The sequence below is a fragment of the Oreochromis aureus genome, linkage group 23 (assembly GCF_013358895.1).
Source record: "Oreochromis aureus strain Israel breed Guangdong linkage group 23, ZZ_aureus, whole genome shotgun sequence".
Taxonomy (NCBI): domain Eukaryota; kingdom Metazoa; phylum Chordata; class Actinopteri; order Cichliformes; family Cichlidae; genus Oreochromis; species Oreochromis aureus.
This window is the reverse complement of record NC_052963.1, coordinates 23,752,186-23,767,392: the sequence shown is the minus strand read 5'-3', so window position 1 is coordinate 23,767,392 and position 15,207 is coordinate 23,752,186. Positions and strand designations below refer to the sequence as shown.

The window sequence follows — 15,207 nt, the reverse complement described above, 5'->3', positions numbered from 1 at the left end:
CGGTCCACTGTTCCGTCATGGTTTTTTTTATACTCAAATTTCCCATCGAGAGGGCCAATGTGCATTTATCATCTTCTATATTGAGTTGATTGGTTCAGCTGCCCATCACTACCAGATCTACTGCCCATTTGCGCATGTGTGAAGGTAACTCTACTTGGAAAAACTGCCGTAAATGCATTGAAAGAAACATTTCAGGGATTTTGAGTCATTTTGCACTCCGGATGCGTTAATTGCCTTAAAAATGTTAATCGCGTTGACCGTGATGACAGATTAATTTGTGTTAACGTGTTAATTTTGACAGCACTAATTAAAATGTATAGTAGCAAAAATATTACAAAGTCCAATGGTAAAAGTGACCTGAGGAATTAACATACAGGAAGCTGGTATCCAATATGTGTGTCGTATTTTCATCTAGAATTCAACAGTCTGATGACCTGGTGGAGAAGGCTGTTGCAGAACATGGTGGTCCTGCACAGAACGCTACAGAATGTATTAACAAATACAAACAAAACAGAAACTACAGACAGCCACAGAGACAGAAACCAGACAGACACAGGGACATTACTGGGGAGACAGAGATCACAAAAGGGGCTAACATCAACCAAGGAACTGAGTTAGAAACAAAACTCGGAAATGATGGGAAATAACAAAGGATGAAACTATATAAAACTAGAACATCAGTAAACCCACAAAGCTCAAAGGTTTGATGGGTCGTCGATGCAGGAACCATGCAGGTCAGCTGAGAGAAGAGTCTCTGGTGGAGGTGAGGAGAAGAGAAGTCCTCCCCTAACTTTTAGAGAGACGAAGAAAGACTGAGATGATAACTTAGCGTTCACAGAAAGTCCTTTCTGGCAGTCAGTGTTAAGCACATGTAGTATAAAGAGCAGTGAGGACTTGTTCAGAGCAGCTGTGTGGGACAGACAGCTTTAGCATGTTAACATGTTGGAGTGAACAAATTGAGCTCGAAGCTCATATACCTGGAGAAACTTTTAGCTTTCACTCAAATGCAAAGAGGAAATAAACTACTGAGCATCCCAAAATCTCCATTGCTGTACAAACACTTCAGTAAACATACTAGAAATATGATGATTGTTCTCTGCAATAAGAGCAAGTGGTTTGTAGGTTTTAGTGACCCTGATCTCAGAGTTTTAACAAAGATGACATTTATTAGCGTGAGATCAAATTTGATGCTCCTGCAGTTTGATCAATGAGAACCACTGTCTCTGTATGTCTTGTAAGGCTGTCAGCTGGAATTCAGCTTTATCTCCTGTAGGCATGAACACAGTGATGACAGTCATCTTCACGCCAACTTAAACACATGATCACAATAAGCTTCTAGCTGATGTGATTGGTTGGTTAATTGTCATCATTCTCCATTCACAACTATACTGAGGAAAAGAGCCATTGAGCCGTCTCTGTATAGGTTTACAGGAAACAGTGGATTTTTGCTTTTATACCACCTATATTTTGCACAATACTGCTGAAAGTGGCAAGAGTGACTCCAACTCTTTACTTGACTCAGAATCTTTAGTCCACAGTGTGGAGTCTTCATAAGAGACAGCTGCTCCACATCTGAATCCTGCAGGTTGTTGTTACCCAATTACTCCAGTTAGTTCAGATGGGATGCGTCGGTCTGAGAGCTGAAGTCAGAGTAGCACAGCTGATTTCTGATAATCCACAGCTGTCCAATCTTAATTAAACATGATGAGATCAGATGTCTTAATATTTCATATTTCATAATTCAATATTTGTAACTTACAATGTATATTACTCTGTGTGTGTGTGTATGTGTGTGTCTGTGTGTGTGTGGTAAAAACTGGATACCGCTTTTATTTTGTTTTTTATTTTGTTTGATTTTTTATTTTGTTTTTTGTTGCAAAAGAGGCTCATTTTAAAATCTACTGTATATACACGGCATATTTATTTATCACACCACAGAGAAAAAAGAGGGGGACAGACTGACTACTGATGCCTTAAAGCCATAGCTCTATAAGTCTGCCTATAGCCAGTTGTTTCGATTATTTGTTGGCTGTGTCGACAAGATTATTTGTTTCCTTTTTAATGTCTGCTCCTGATGAAACGACTACTGACTTGTTGAACAGAGGTAACGAACACTTTGGCTGTTTGCAGTGCCCCTGTATAATACCCTTTTGTATAATCTTTAGTTCCTGTACTTTTGTATAATCTTTAGTTCTTGGTAAGGCCACAAAAGCTATCCCCACATGACTGTGTGAAGGTTCCAGTACACATAAGATGTCTTACAAAGATATGTTTCTTTGTAATTAAAGAGTAATGGGTCAGGATTTTTCATAACTCTCCTAAACATTTTCTCAAATGAAAGCAGCCGGAGGCATTTTGTAAAAACATCACATTTTAAGCAACAGGTCACATGAAAATTTGTGAAAAATGTGTAAAAAAAAAAAAAAAAAACTCTGAACCTTTCCTCATCACTGATTGGCTTTTGATCTGACTTTATCGTCCTGGCAGAGTTCACCTGATGACTTGTTATTTAAAGACTGCACTCCCTTTCACCAGTATATGAGATGACACTTCTGGTAAGAGTTAATCTTTATTTTGTGGCCTTTTTTAATGTTTCAAGAAGAAACGTTTTCTCTTTTAGAAGAAAAGATTTTGTCTATTTTCACTTGTTTTGAATCTTGTTTCTGTTTTTTTTTTCTCTGGTGAAGCTATTTATATAAGGTGGCCAGTCTATCCTCTGAACCTCATCAACCGTGCATCTATACAGATAATCATCTGGCACAGTAGTTCATTGAAACTTCAGCAGCATGAACACCATTTTCTTCCTCGTTGAAATGGTCAGCATCATCCCCATCACTGCCATCCTCCTCTTCATCTATTCCAAGCTTATTTCCAGCTACCGCTCCAACCATGTGCTGGACAGTTGTGGCCACGCTGTGCTGATAACAGGCTGTGACAGTGGCTTCGGGCACCGCCTGGCCCGCTGTTTGGACCAGAAGGGGTTTGTGGTCTTTGCTGGGTGTTTGTCTCCAGAAGGAGCCGGAGCCCAGAGCCTGGTCAGACAGAGCTCCAGTAATCTGAAAATCCTCAAGTTGGATGTCACAAGGGATGAAGACTTGCAGCAGGCAAAGAAAATGGTGCAGGAGAACCTGCCAGAGAAAGGTAGGAGTTTAGATCAATGAAAAAAAATGTATTAAAGATTAGCCATGGCAAAAAGGAGAAAATTGTATTTTATTGTTTGCTTATCCTGAATCTTTTGACTCTTATTTCCATAGATAAAGAAAAGACAAACTTTTGACTTTTCTTTAAATTTTGGTTCAAACTCATGCAAGTTCTTGACTTTTGTGTAGCTCTTTAAATATGTAAGGATAAAATCTGAATGATGGCTATAGATTATAAAAGGCAAAGGTGAATTATGAAAAGTCTTGAATCCACAGTAAATCCAATCTTTTAATTTTTTTAGCTTGTGAGGTCAACTTTCCAGAGGCCAGTTCAGTTTCTTTTTTTGCAAGAAATAAAACTTTGACAAATTTGACAAATAGTGTGGAAAAAAAAAACTTTCTAATCTATTTGATCTATCCATGACAATATTTTGCATGTTTTTTATTGCACATTTAAAACTAAATTTCTCTAAAGAAAAAAAGTAGGGTCAGTGGGATTTTATTGTTTTTCAGGTCTGTGGGCAGTTGTGAACAATGCTGGGATCTCAGACTGGGCCGAGATCGAATGGAGCACTATTGAAGATTTCCAACACATGGTGGATGTTAACCTGTTTGGATCCATTAGGACATCTATCACTTTCCTACCTCTGGTTCGTGCCAGCAAAGGTGAGTTCCATGTGTAGCTACATTACTGTCCTCACATTTATACTGTAGTGGCATTATGGATAATAAAGGCTTGCGTAATGTTTTCAGGTCGGATGGTTTTTGTGTCAAGCATCTTTTCCTTCTTCTACTGCTTGAACATGGGAGCATACAGTGTGTCAAAGAGAGGACTGGAGGCATTTGCTGACTGCTTAAGAGTGGAAATGGCTAGTTTTGGCGTGAAGGTACCATATGGGTGAAAAGATACACAAAAACATCCTGTGACACTGTAAAGCATGAAGTAGAAAATTTAGTAATTCTGTGGTACTTAAAATGTTATGCCTGTGAGGGGAATGGGAAGGAAGCCTTTCTATGAATACTGTTCATTGAGTAAGTAAAGTTGAATTTTTTTATTTTAATTACACCGTACAGAGTTGTCTTTGCCAGTGCTGTAGGATGTCACATTCTAATGAAAAACCATGGTATGTTTTCATTGAATTTTCTAAGACATTCCAATGCTTATTTATTTTGCTTTTAGGAACAGGATTCACAGAAACCTCTGCTTCTTACACTTGTATAACACACAGAAGAATTTGGCTGCTTTGAGACTGTTCATAATTCTATCAATTTACACCACTGGTTCAAATGCAGCCCCAAACCATGACAGAGCCCCCACCGTGTTTTACAGATGGCTGTAAACACTCACTGTTGTATCCAAAAAAATGATTCTGTTCATCTAGACGTAACATTTTCAGTGTGAGAAACATTTTTTCACTTATCCAAGTGACTTCTTCAGTCCCAGCTGACTGCAGGTCTCAGAATCAATTATTTGGGATTTGCTTATGATTGAGCATGCATCAAGAAAGTCACTGTTGTACCACTCTCCTGACCTAAAAATGATGGCCATTTGAACCAAAAATGTTAACTATGGATTCATCACTCCATCAGAACAGTTGTCAAAGCTTTTTAGTCCAGTTCTTGTGTAATTTTCACACCTCATCCTTTTCTCCCTCTTTCCATTCAATAAGAATGGCTTCTTGACAGCCAGCCTTCCACTGAGAACGTTTCTGATTAGGGTTTTTTTTTTTTTTCCTATTTCTTAAGATGCTGTTCATCTGCTGTAGGATTTTTAAAGGCCTCCCACTTCTCCTTTTGTCCTGAAATGTGTTTTTGCAATGGGCAGCTATTAACATAGTGCCTCTAAATGCAATTTAAACCTGGTTCTTTACTAAGTTACCTGTTATGTATAGACCACAGATGACTAAAATAGCAACCAATGCCCTTTTAGAAAGTCCAGCAAGCTATTGATCAAGACCACTTTGAAAAAATACAGAAAATTTTGGCTTCTTGGAAACAAAATATAAACAAATGAGGGGCGGCTCAAGACTGTTTGTCTGTTAATGTGTATTTCATTAACAGACATGAAGCTCTAAGTGACCATGTGTTTACCTGCTACTTGTGACCATATGAACGAGTCCAGGGCAGAAACCTTGAACATTGTGCAAGCTTGGTACTATTAGTAAAGAGCTTTGCCATTTTTCATAACCACATTGTTTCTCTTGAAACCTAAATCTTTACTTAAAAATGTAAAAATATTAGCTCTGTGTCCTTAATTTTGAGATTATTGTGATCAAACATGACATCATAGTATATATAATAGAAAATTGATTGGAGTATATCTAAAGTTTGCCTAATCCATTTCTTCTTTTTGGTCTAACCCAACAAAAATAGAAGTGAGAAAACAAGTTATGGGTTTACAGGAATCCATGAGTTGGAGTAATTGATACTGATTGCAGTGAACGCCCATCAAGATTTAATAATACCTGATAGAAGACTCTTTCCTCCTAGTCAAGTCTTTATGCTAAGCTAGCTCAAGTTTCATCAGGAATGCAAATAATCTTTCATAAATGTCATGGATTTGTTGTTTAAATTAAAACACACACACAAACACACAGATACACACAAAAACGCTGTAAATGGACTAACTGAACATAAACTCCCTTTCAGGTCAGCATCATTCAGCCAGGTAATTTTGGCCAAGCCACTAATATCCTGAAGAGGAAAACTGCTTTGGACATCTGGAACAAACTGGATGATGAGAAAAAACGAATCTTTGGCAGAGAGTACATTGATCTGGCCAATGACTACTTCACGTCAACATGTAGGGTGGGATTCAAGGACGCCGATCCGGTCATCGCAGCAATGCTTCATGCGGTCACATCTGCTCGGCCGAAACACAGATACCTGCTGGTCTCCACCATGGAGATGTTTTTCTTCAGCATCTTCCCATATCTGCCAACCCTCCTGGCTGATGCTGTGTTTTCTCTCAGCTCAATGTACACATGCAGAAAAGAAATGCTTTATGCTAAGCGAGACCCACAAAATAGCTATCTGTAATACTAAGCTCTTCCTATCGTCTTTAAAAATTTTAAGGACTTAATATACAACATTTACTGATGAGAGTGGCTTTATAATTAATAATACTACTAATAAAAATAATAAAAGGTATGAAACAAATATAGCCTCATGAAACAGACTGATCTTGAGACATTTTGAAACCCAGTATTCAGCTTAATGCCAGACTACAGATTTAGTGATCACAGGTAGATTTATTCCTAACTTTGAAAGTATTTCCAATTTACTTCCTATCATTTCAAAATGTATTGCTGCTTTTTTTTGTGTGTGTGTGTGTGTGTGTGTGTGTGTGTGTGTGTGTGTGTGTGTGTGTGTGTGTGTGTGTGTGTGTGTGTGTGTGTGTGTGTGTGTGTGTGTGTGTGTGTGGCGGGGGTGGAGCGGTGGGGTAATGTTAATTAGCAGGATTAGGAGTATGAGTTGTAGCTTGATTTCTGGAGTCTTGCCTGGCTGTTTACCTTCAGGATCCATGGGCTGGGTTTTAATTTTTAATTTTTATTTTCTTTTTTTACTTTTTTGGACAATAATTTTAGCATATATAAGTAAACCATGCAAAACATAACCATCATAATATGAATATTTTCCTAGTCCGCTTATTTACACAGAATGAACCTGCAATCGAACTGTAGGTTAAAAAAGAGGGACATTCCACATGCTATAACATATTTTGAACTTTGCCACATGGTTGGTATGAACCTTTACTTAAGTTTACTGACTTTTGGGGGTGTTGTTAGTGAATTATCAGAAAGAGGTCCTCCAAGGTAACGGTCCAAAATTATGTTCCTCTGGATCATAGATATTAAACTGATATTCACGCTCAAAGCTGGTTATAGCAAAAAAACATGCCACAAAGTTTTTCTTTTTTCTGCTTTGAAAATTTCATGTGGATTAAGTAATTACAAGAACTTGAAAATGCTGGGGGTAAAAAATATAGAGCCCCAAATCACATGAAGTTTCCTCAAAATGCGTTTTATTCTAAGGTAAAGACTCTACAATAATAAATATTCATATAACAGACAAATGTTTATAATAGTGCAAGAGCAACACTGCTGCACAACATGTTTTAATTAATCCAAGTCTCATTGGTGGTTTCTCTACATATGAATGTAGAGAATCTGAACGAAGTAGAACCGATTTTTGATGCCAGAAGCTTTCCATTTTCCGATGCCTGTAGTCTGTGTTCTTTAGACCAATATTGTTTTTGTTTTCATTGGTTCCTGTCTCTCATTACCGTTCCCTCTTTTCCTCATCTTTCTATCTGATCTTCAGTGTGGGTGTGGCAACTTTTTCCTGCTCAGATGAGTGGCAGTGATTGTTTGTTTAGCAGCAGGCCTACATCAAAGGCCCAAATCTTTTTGTCAATGCAGATATGCCAATACATTGAAAGATCTTGTAGCCACACATTTTAAAAGACTTCTCACACTTTTTGTATTTATTACTCCTCACATTTTAATGTCCCTTCTTGGATTAAAGGTGTAGAGAAGAGAAAGTGTGGACAGCTATGAAGAGGATGAAGAGTGGACAGATGACATACCTGTGGAGAGAGGGTAGTGGAGTTTTTGGCCAGGTGGTTGAACACAGTCTTGGAGAGAGAAAATGCCTGAGAAAAGGAGATGAAGTGTACTGGTCCAAGAGAGGTAAAGAAGGGAGTGCAGGCAGGGTGAGTGGGTAGACTGGAGTGCCAGAGGTGATTTATTACAGAGGTATGGCAGCAAGAGTAAAAGGGAAGATTTGCAAGACAGTAGTGAGACCTGCTATGATGTATGGTTTGAAGACAGGGACACTGACAAAAAGACAGGAGGCTGAACTGAAGATGTTAAGATTGGGACTGACCAGGATGGACAGGACTAGAGGGACGGCTCAGGTTGAGCAGTTTGGAGACAAAGTTAGAGAAGCAAGATTGTGATGATTTGGACATCCAGAGGAGGGATAGTGGATATATTGGAAAAAGGATATTGAAGATGGAGCTGCCAGGCAGGAGGAAAAGACAAAGATCACAGAGTAGATTCCTGGATACAGGACATGCAGCGAGTCTGTGTGACAGAAGAGGATGCTAGGGGTAGGACTTCTTTTATGCCCGAGCACGATAGTGCAACCTCTAATTAATTAAAGGCTATTAAGTAAACATAATTAGGCTTTTCACACATAATGTTTCAGTAGAAAAAGTCAAAAGGTTACAGTGGTTATATGAAGAAAAGCTTAACATAAAAATCCCCCATTCTTTACTTATCCCAGCTGACTCAGTAATACAATAATGGCTGTATAAGTATAACATTCTCAATTGTTTCATCCACATTACTCGTCGAATGAACTACACAGCTACCTTCTGATTAGTAGGCAAAAAGGAGCATCCAAGATTTGGGTTTATCCATTTGATGGTTGTTTTCATTGGTACCAATTGAAATATTTCTGTATAAGCACACATTTCTCTTAAGTTGTAAAAAGTAGTCACAGTATGCCACTTAGCTCAGATTGTTATCGTGTGGTGTTAACAGGACATGAGCTCAATGCCCACCCAGGGTTTGTTTTTTTTAATGAAGTAATTTGTTTCATACCACCACCTTCTGAAACACAGTGTTCATGTTGTATAACTGCATAGGACCATCTATTTATAAAATGTTTTACATTTCATTCACTACTTGCAACCATTAAAATGATCCTTCCAGCACGCTTTACTGACATCCTACTTAAAAATAAGAAAAAATTTCAAATATGCATATATTTCCTTCAAGGCTCATGTTCTAACAAAAAAAAGCTGTTCTATCTGACAGAACAACCATCAGGGATATACTATTTCTTCAGCATAATAATAATAATAAAATGTTAAAAAGCCACCCACTCTAGACTGGTTAGCTTTGATGGTTAGAGTGTGATGTTATTAATGCTAAGGTCATAGGTTCAGTCTCCATCCTGGCCGTCAATGCTTTCATTCACAGACAAATTAATTATCAGCTGAGAGTAGTCAGCCACTTGATCCTTCATTACTAACAGACACACAAAGAAACTTTTATTTCTTTTTTTTAACGAACACTGGCTGATGAGTCTTGACGTCACATGTTAACAAACCAATGTTATGAGTGCCAAAGCAAATTGGAAAGAATAAGAGCTCGTGTTCACCAGAAACCAAGAAAAGGAAAGGAAGTTTTTTGGGTTTTGTTTTTGTACTGTGAACACGAGATTCAAGAGGGCAACCTTTTCCACCATAAAAAAACACTTTTGAGTCATTTTTCAAAGAAAGAAAAAAATCTCTCTCTCTCTCTTTCTCTCTCTCTCTCCATAGATATAAATATATCTACCAAATATCTTTTTTCTTCTTCTTTTTCTTCTGTCTTTTATTTTTTTGATGTATTAAAAATAATTAATTAAAGGAAACAGTAGATAATAAAAGTAATTGTTCATTTCAGCACTATTGAAAGTCTTTAATTTATAACTGTTAAAATTATGGAGCGCTCAAACTGCCAATGTAAACTAATACTACTGAATAAATGAACATGCTTTTAAATACATCCAAATATTTCCTACCATCTTCTGCTGCAACAAACTGAAATTTAAGCTTTGATTAATCTCTCCTTGCATACTCTTAGAGCATGTGACAAATGTTTTTAACATCCAGTCTGGTTTTATATCATCCCGGAGAGTCTCAGAGGCAGGAACAATCTGAAGGTCCCACATATATCTAGTCCTTCCCCTGAAAGAAGACAGAAAACCAAAGTTGAGCTTCTAAACCTGGAAAAATCTGCTAAATCAAGGCTGTCTTTTCCTTCAATGTTTTGTGACTACATCATGATGTTGATGTCAAAGTGCGCATTCATATCTACATGTAGATATATATATATATATATATATATATATATATATATATATATATATATATATACATACATTATATAGCTCCTCTATAAAAGCAGACATTTTGACAGCTCCCTGCTGTAGAACATTCAAGCGTGTGTTAAGACAATGCTACAATCCTCAACTAAAATCAGCTGATAGACAGATGAAACTTGGAAATATTTGAGCGTGGACAGTGATCCCAAATACACATAAAAGCTGACTTTCAAACGGATAAAGCAGAGGGAAAAGTTTGATGCATTTTATACCCACCTAGCAATGCACCATGTGGCAAATTTAATGTCAGATATCTGCCATTTCTGCAAGACTTTGTGGAAAACACTTGAATTTTCCCTTATTGCTTATTTTAAAAGTTTGACTGTTGAAAAAAGATCTCTCCTATCCTGCTTCAGGATTAAGTCCACAAGTTTAAGGTGCACTACTCTTTAAGCTCCTCGGTGGGCTAGGATGGGTTTTCATTCTATTCATCATTTCACAGATTTGGTTGTACTTTCACATCTTAACATTTGCTCAAAATAAAAGCTCTACTGATTGAAAATATGTCTATTTTAAAAGAAAACTACTGTGAAAATTTGCTTTTAGGCCCATTTAAAGGTTATAAATTGTCCTCAAATGAAAACCATGAAAAACATTTTCCCAGACAGGGATTCAAGGCCAGTCAGATAAAGAGGCGCAGACAAAGGCATTTTGTTTTTAACAGGTGTGTGTGTGTGTGTGTGTGTGTGTGTGTGTGTGTGTGTGTGTGTGTGTGTGTGTGTGTGTGTGTGTGTGTGTGTGTGTGCAACATGGAAGCAAAACATACAGAAATCTGAGAGGAGGAATGTCTTGACAGATGCCTAAATTTAATTCACATCAAATTAAAAAACAGAAGTTTATATTTCTGCCGTGTATTTGTTTTTATCTGCATGCTGAAGATTTAAGTCAACCAATCTACCCAAAAACAGCTGAGTAGGACAAAGAAGCAGACGGAGACACATTCCCCTGTTACTGTGTGTAACATCCAATCCGTCAAGGTCACTCTTTGTTATCTTCCATTTGTTTCACCAGCAGAATGCCTTACTTCACAGACTTCCCTCAGAGGCAGATAGCACGCAGAGACAAAACAAATATGTTAGAAAACAGGGAAAGCAACAGGAGGGAATCCATTTTCTAGAGGCAACCAGACAAACAAGGCAGACTCTGAAACTGTAAAAATAGTTGCGCCTACTTTAAGGATTTTTTTTTTCCTCCCATCAAGAGTTTCAAAATATATAGTCATGGTGTCCTGTGCTGCCCTCATCCTGGGTCCTCTTTGGATCCATGGTCTGATTCAAGCTTGCATGGGTGAGGAGCTGTCCCGTGGGGCTGTGCTATCCTGGTTCAAAGTACGGGTTCTGGAGGGTCTCGGGCTCGAAGAACCCCCTCTGACGCTGCAAGGTCCCGATGCAGATAGGTTACTTCCTGATACGAGGCACCTGCACCAGAGGGCCCACAGGACAAGCAGAACATCATGGGTTAATCCTCAAACCCGTCCGAACCAGGAATCATCTCAAATAATTCTGTTCCCGGGTTCAGGTGAGAAGTTCTTTTCCACTTATCTATTTGAGTGGAGTGAGTGTAAAACTCCACACAAGTCTTTAAATCGATCAACAGGTCAAAATGTACTCTTACAAATAAAACAGTATACGGATACATTTTGACTTTAAGTTTTAATAGATCGTATTCTAAATGAAAACCATATGGATGCCATTATTTGCAAAATTTTCCTGCAACATTTCCTTGCAAAGTTTAGTATTTGTGTATTATAGATGGTTATATATATTTTTACTTCTTTTAACATCCATTAATATACATTTGTACTAGTAGTAAAAAAAAAAATATGATGAGCAGCAGAATTGCATTTATCCAAATGCCAGGTAGTAAGATAGTGAGATACACTGATTAATCAAAATTATGTGATAGTATTAAGGGTGGTAGGATCAAATAAGTGTAAACTTCATCCTACTCATTTTCAAGCATCTAAGTTGTGTAAAATATAGAGACATTCACAACAACTCAGTATATTTACTTTGGTTTTTTTTTTCCTGTTTACAATGTATTCTGCTATTTTAGATATATTTACATGTTCCAAATAAAACAATTAATAGTTAGATAGACAGATATGTGATTTAGTCTTTCTGTCCTTAGACAGGGTGATGTCCAAAGTCTGTCCCGGGCCAATCACGGCACTAAATCAGATTTTATGTGGCCCCTCGCTCCTTCCTTAAAACGTATTAGTTATGGCCCGCTCCCACAAACAGAATCAATAATGTGTAATGTTCTCATTTCACCTCATGGTGGCAGCGCCATCTGTCTTTTATAAACTCTGCGTCGCAACCAACATAGAGTGTATACAAGTTTCAAAAACTCACAAAATACACACAAAAGTAAGTCTTGTTTAAAATTAACCTGAGCTACTGATATTCATCACCTTCACTGAAGTTCCTCAAGCTTTATGTTATATTACTCTCCGTATGTGAATGAAAAGTCGATTTATTTTGTTAGCCTTTGAACACACCTGATCACCTTTAATGATAATTCTTGTCTAATTGAAAATAAAATAGAACGCCTCAAAAAAAGGGTGAAACGGATTGTTGGCTCTAAAGTTTCCATTAATAATTATGGGATTTTTGGAAAAAAGTTTGTCAGTGCTGTTTATCCATTACTGTTATAGTGTGCGTTGCAACCTCAGAGACATTAGTTTTAAATATATTTGCCTTCTCTAAAATGTAATGGAACTAATGGCACTCGCTCTGAAGTGCTGTCTGCCAAGGTGGCTCGCTCCCTGGACAGTATTTATTTCAAACAAAATTCATTGTGTTTTCTTTGCGCTTTTTCTAAAGGTACTTTAATTTTTTAGTGCAGTAAAAACAAGTGAAAAGTGGAGGCTTTTGTTAATTACTCTGATTAAACCCATTTTAACATACTTGACATAATTCTGAGCACTTATTTATTTATATGTGTTATAAACAAATGCTTAGTAATAAATATCAAGTGATTGCAAGTTTTATTTGCAAGTTTAAAAGAAAAATACAGGAAAATAGTACATGTCATAATAGTATAACAGTACTTAGCATAGTATCATACCAGTAAGTGTGGTCAGAGTGGAAACCTCTTGTCATTTTAAATGGTTCTTGTTAGCATTATTAACACTTTGACCTTCAGATCAATCAAACTTGACCTTAAAGGAGAGGTCAGAGGTCAAATGTGGCATAATGTTTACATCTTTATATGGTACTTTCTATATGTTGACACACCACACTTGTAAGAATCATAGTTTTTAAGTCATAAGGCTTTTTATCAATTTTTCAACCAATAAATCATTAAGCTGACCTTGAAGACAATGGTGCATTTAAGCCAAATTTTAATGGATTGTTAACATGATCCCACTTTACACTCCTGCAAAGTTTTATCAGAATTCATTCAACTGTTTAGGCCATTGTTTTTACAGACATAGTGGCATGCATGCACACAAACACTACTAGAAACACAACCTCCTAGGTGGTAACAATGCTTAAATTTCAGTGCTGCATATTGTAATGCAGCCTTACTTATATTTATGTTGCAGTAAACTGGGAGATATGTGTACTTTATCTGCAACACTTAATTTTTATAAACTTAACTCATGTTTAGACACATTAACTACATGTAGGAAAGAAATAAAGCCAACACGATGCAGTTTTTTAAATAATAAAAGGCAAGTAGAAAACAAGTTTTTTTTAATAAATGTGTGTAGATGGGGCATGTGTAATTTGGGGTTTAACTTAACCATCAAAGAATAACCTTATGCTGGGCTGAAATAAACATGTTAGTGTCCTCTCAGGTTGAAAGAAGTTCATGCTCAATCCAAATTAGTAAGCATACCTGTCAGTGTCCTGATGCATGCTGAATCATCCAGGTAAGGAAATCCGGACGTAGCGTTTTCAGTGGGAGAAACGTTTCGTCACTCGGCCCAGTAGCTTCTTCAGTGACTGTGATGCGCTGTACACATCTTCATCACCACTGTTCACTGTGAAGAATTTCACTTTGTGTTTAGAGATGAAAGAAAGTGTTGAGTAGGCTAACAGATGTTTTTTTTTTTTTTTTTATCTGATGTCTCCCTGCAGACTGTACCAAATCGGACTCAGCTCAGAGAGAAACTGCAAACAGACATATGACATATTACTTCCAGCCCTCCATCAACAGCCAGGACACTGTAGTCACATCAGCCCACTTCTGGTTCTTTGCAGGCGAAGCAGTCACAGCTAACTCCTCTGCCCAGCTTTTCATTGTAACCACAGCACTAGAACTACTCCAGGCAGCGGAGGCTCCATCAAAGTCAAGCTCTGATGGATGGACCACCTACCATCTGGAGCAAAACCTGCTGGCCCTCGTCGCCGAAGGCCCCTTTCTTCTTCAGGTCCGCTGTCCAGCCTGTCAGTGCCACGCGGGAGAACCAGACAAGATGCCCTTTCTTCACCTCCATGTTCAACCTCGTGGACCTTCCCGGTCACCCCGCAATGCAGCAGTGACCATTCCCTGGTCTCCCTCTGCCATCTATCTTCTGCAGCGCCCCTCTCAGGAGAGGCCTCTACACAGCGACTGCCACCGAGCAGAGATCGACATCAGCTTCGAGGAGCTGGGGTGGGACAACTGGATCGTCCATCCGAAAGTGCTGACGTTTTACTACTGTCACGGAAACTGCTCGGGTGGGGATCGAATCACTGCAATGTTGGGGATCACTCAGTGTTGCGCTCCCGTCCCGGGGACCATGAGGTCCCTGAGGATCACCACGACATCTGATGGTGGATACTCATTCAAGTATGAGACCTTGCCTAACATTATACCTGAAGACTGTACATGTATCTGAACATCAGACCTTAAAGGCCAGTTCACCCAAATAAAAGATTTCAGTTTACTTACAAGTCAGTTGAAATTTGATTATTGTTCTTATTAAACTTTCTTTTGTCTTATTCACCTACAATTTTGTCCTGATTGTTCTTTAGTTTGGGTGTGTGCAACATAAGCCTCAAAACAGATTGTACTTTATATGTGAACCTTGATTAAAGTGTTATTTAGCAGGTTTTGTTTGTTTAATGTGTTGTTTTCACCCTTTCACTGGTACTACTTCGTGTACCACACATCAATATTCAACACACAGTCATAC

The 15,207-nt window shown here is 37.9% G+C and overlaps 2 protein-coding genes across 2 annotated transcripts; both read left to right on the top strand.

Annotated features, from left to right (window-relative positions):
* Nucleotides 1-2,813: 2,813 nt before the first annotated feature.
* On the top strand, nt 2,814-6,243 carry LOC116330699 (D-beta-hydroxybutyrate dehydrogenase, mitochondrial-like). The gene is made up of 4 exons (XM_031753111.2): nt 2,814-3,141; nt 3,654-3,806; nt 3,894-4,027; nt 5,790-6,243. Exons 1-4 carry the CDS (start codon nt 2,814-2,816, stop codon nt 6,177-6,179), a joined length of 1,005 nt encoding a protein of 334 aa, XP_031608971.1. The 3' UTR covers nt 6,180-6,243.
* A 4,842-nt stretch (nt 6,244-11,085) lies between these two features.
* On the top strand, nt 11,086-15,124 carry inha (inhibin subunit alpha). The gene is made up of 2 exons (XM_031753126.2): nt 11,086-11,597; nt 14,168-15,124. Exons 1-2 carry the CDS (start codon nt 11,300-11,302, stop codon nt 14,908-14,910), a joined length of 1,041 nt encoding a protein of 346 aa, XP_031608986.1. The 5' UTR covers nt 11,086-11,299; the 3' UTR covers nt 14,911-15,124.
* Nucleotides 15,125-15,207: the final 83 nt, after the last annotated feature.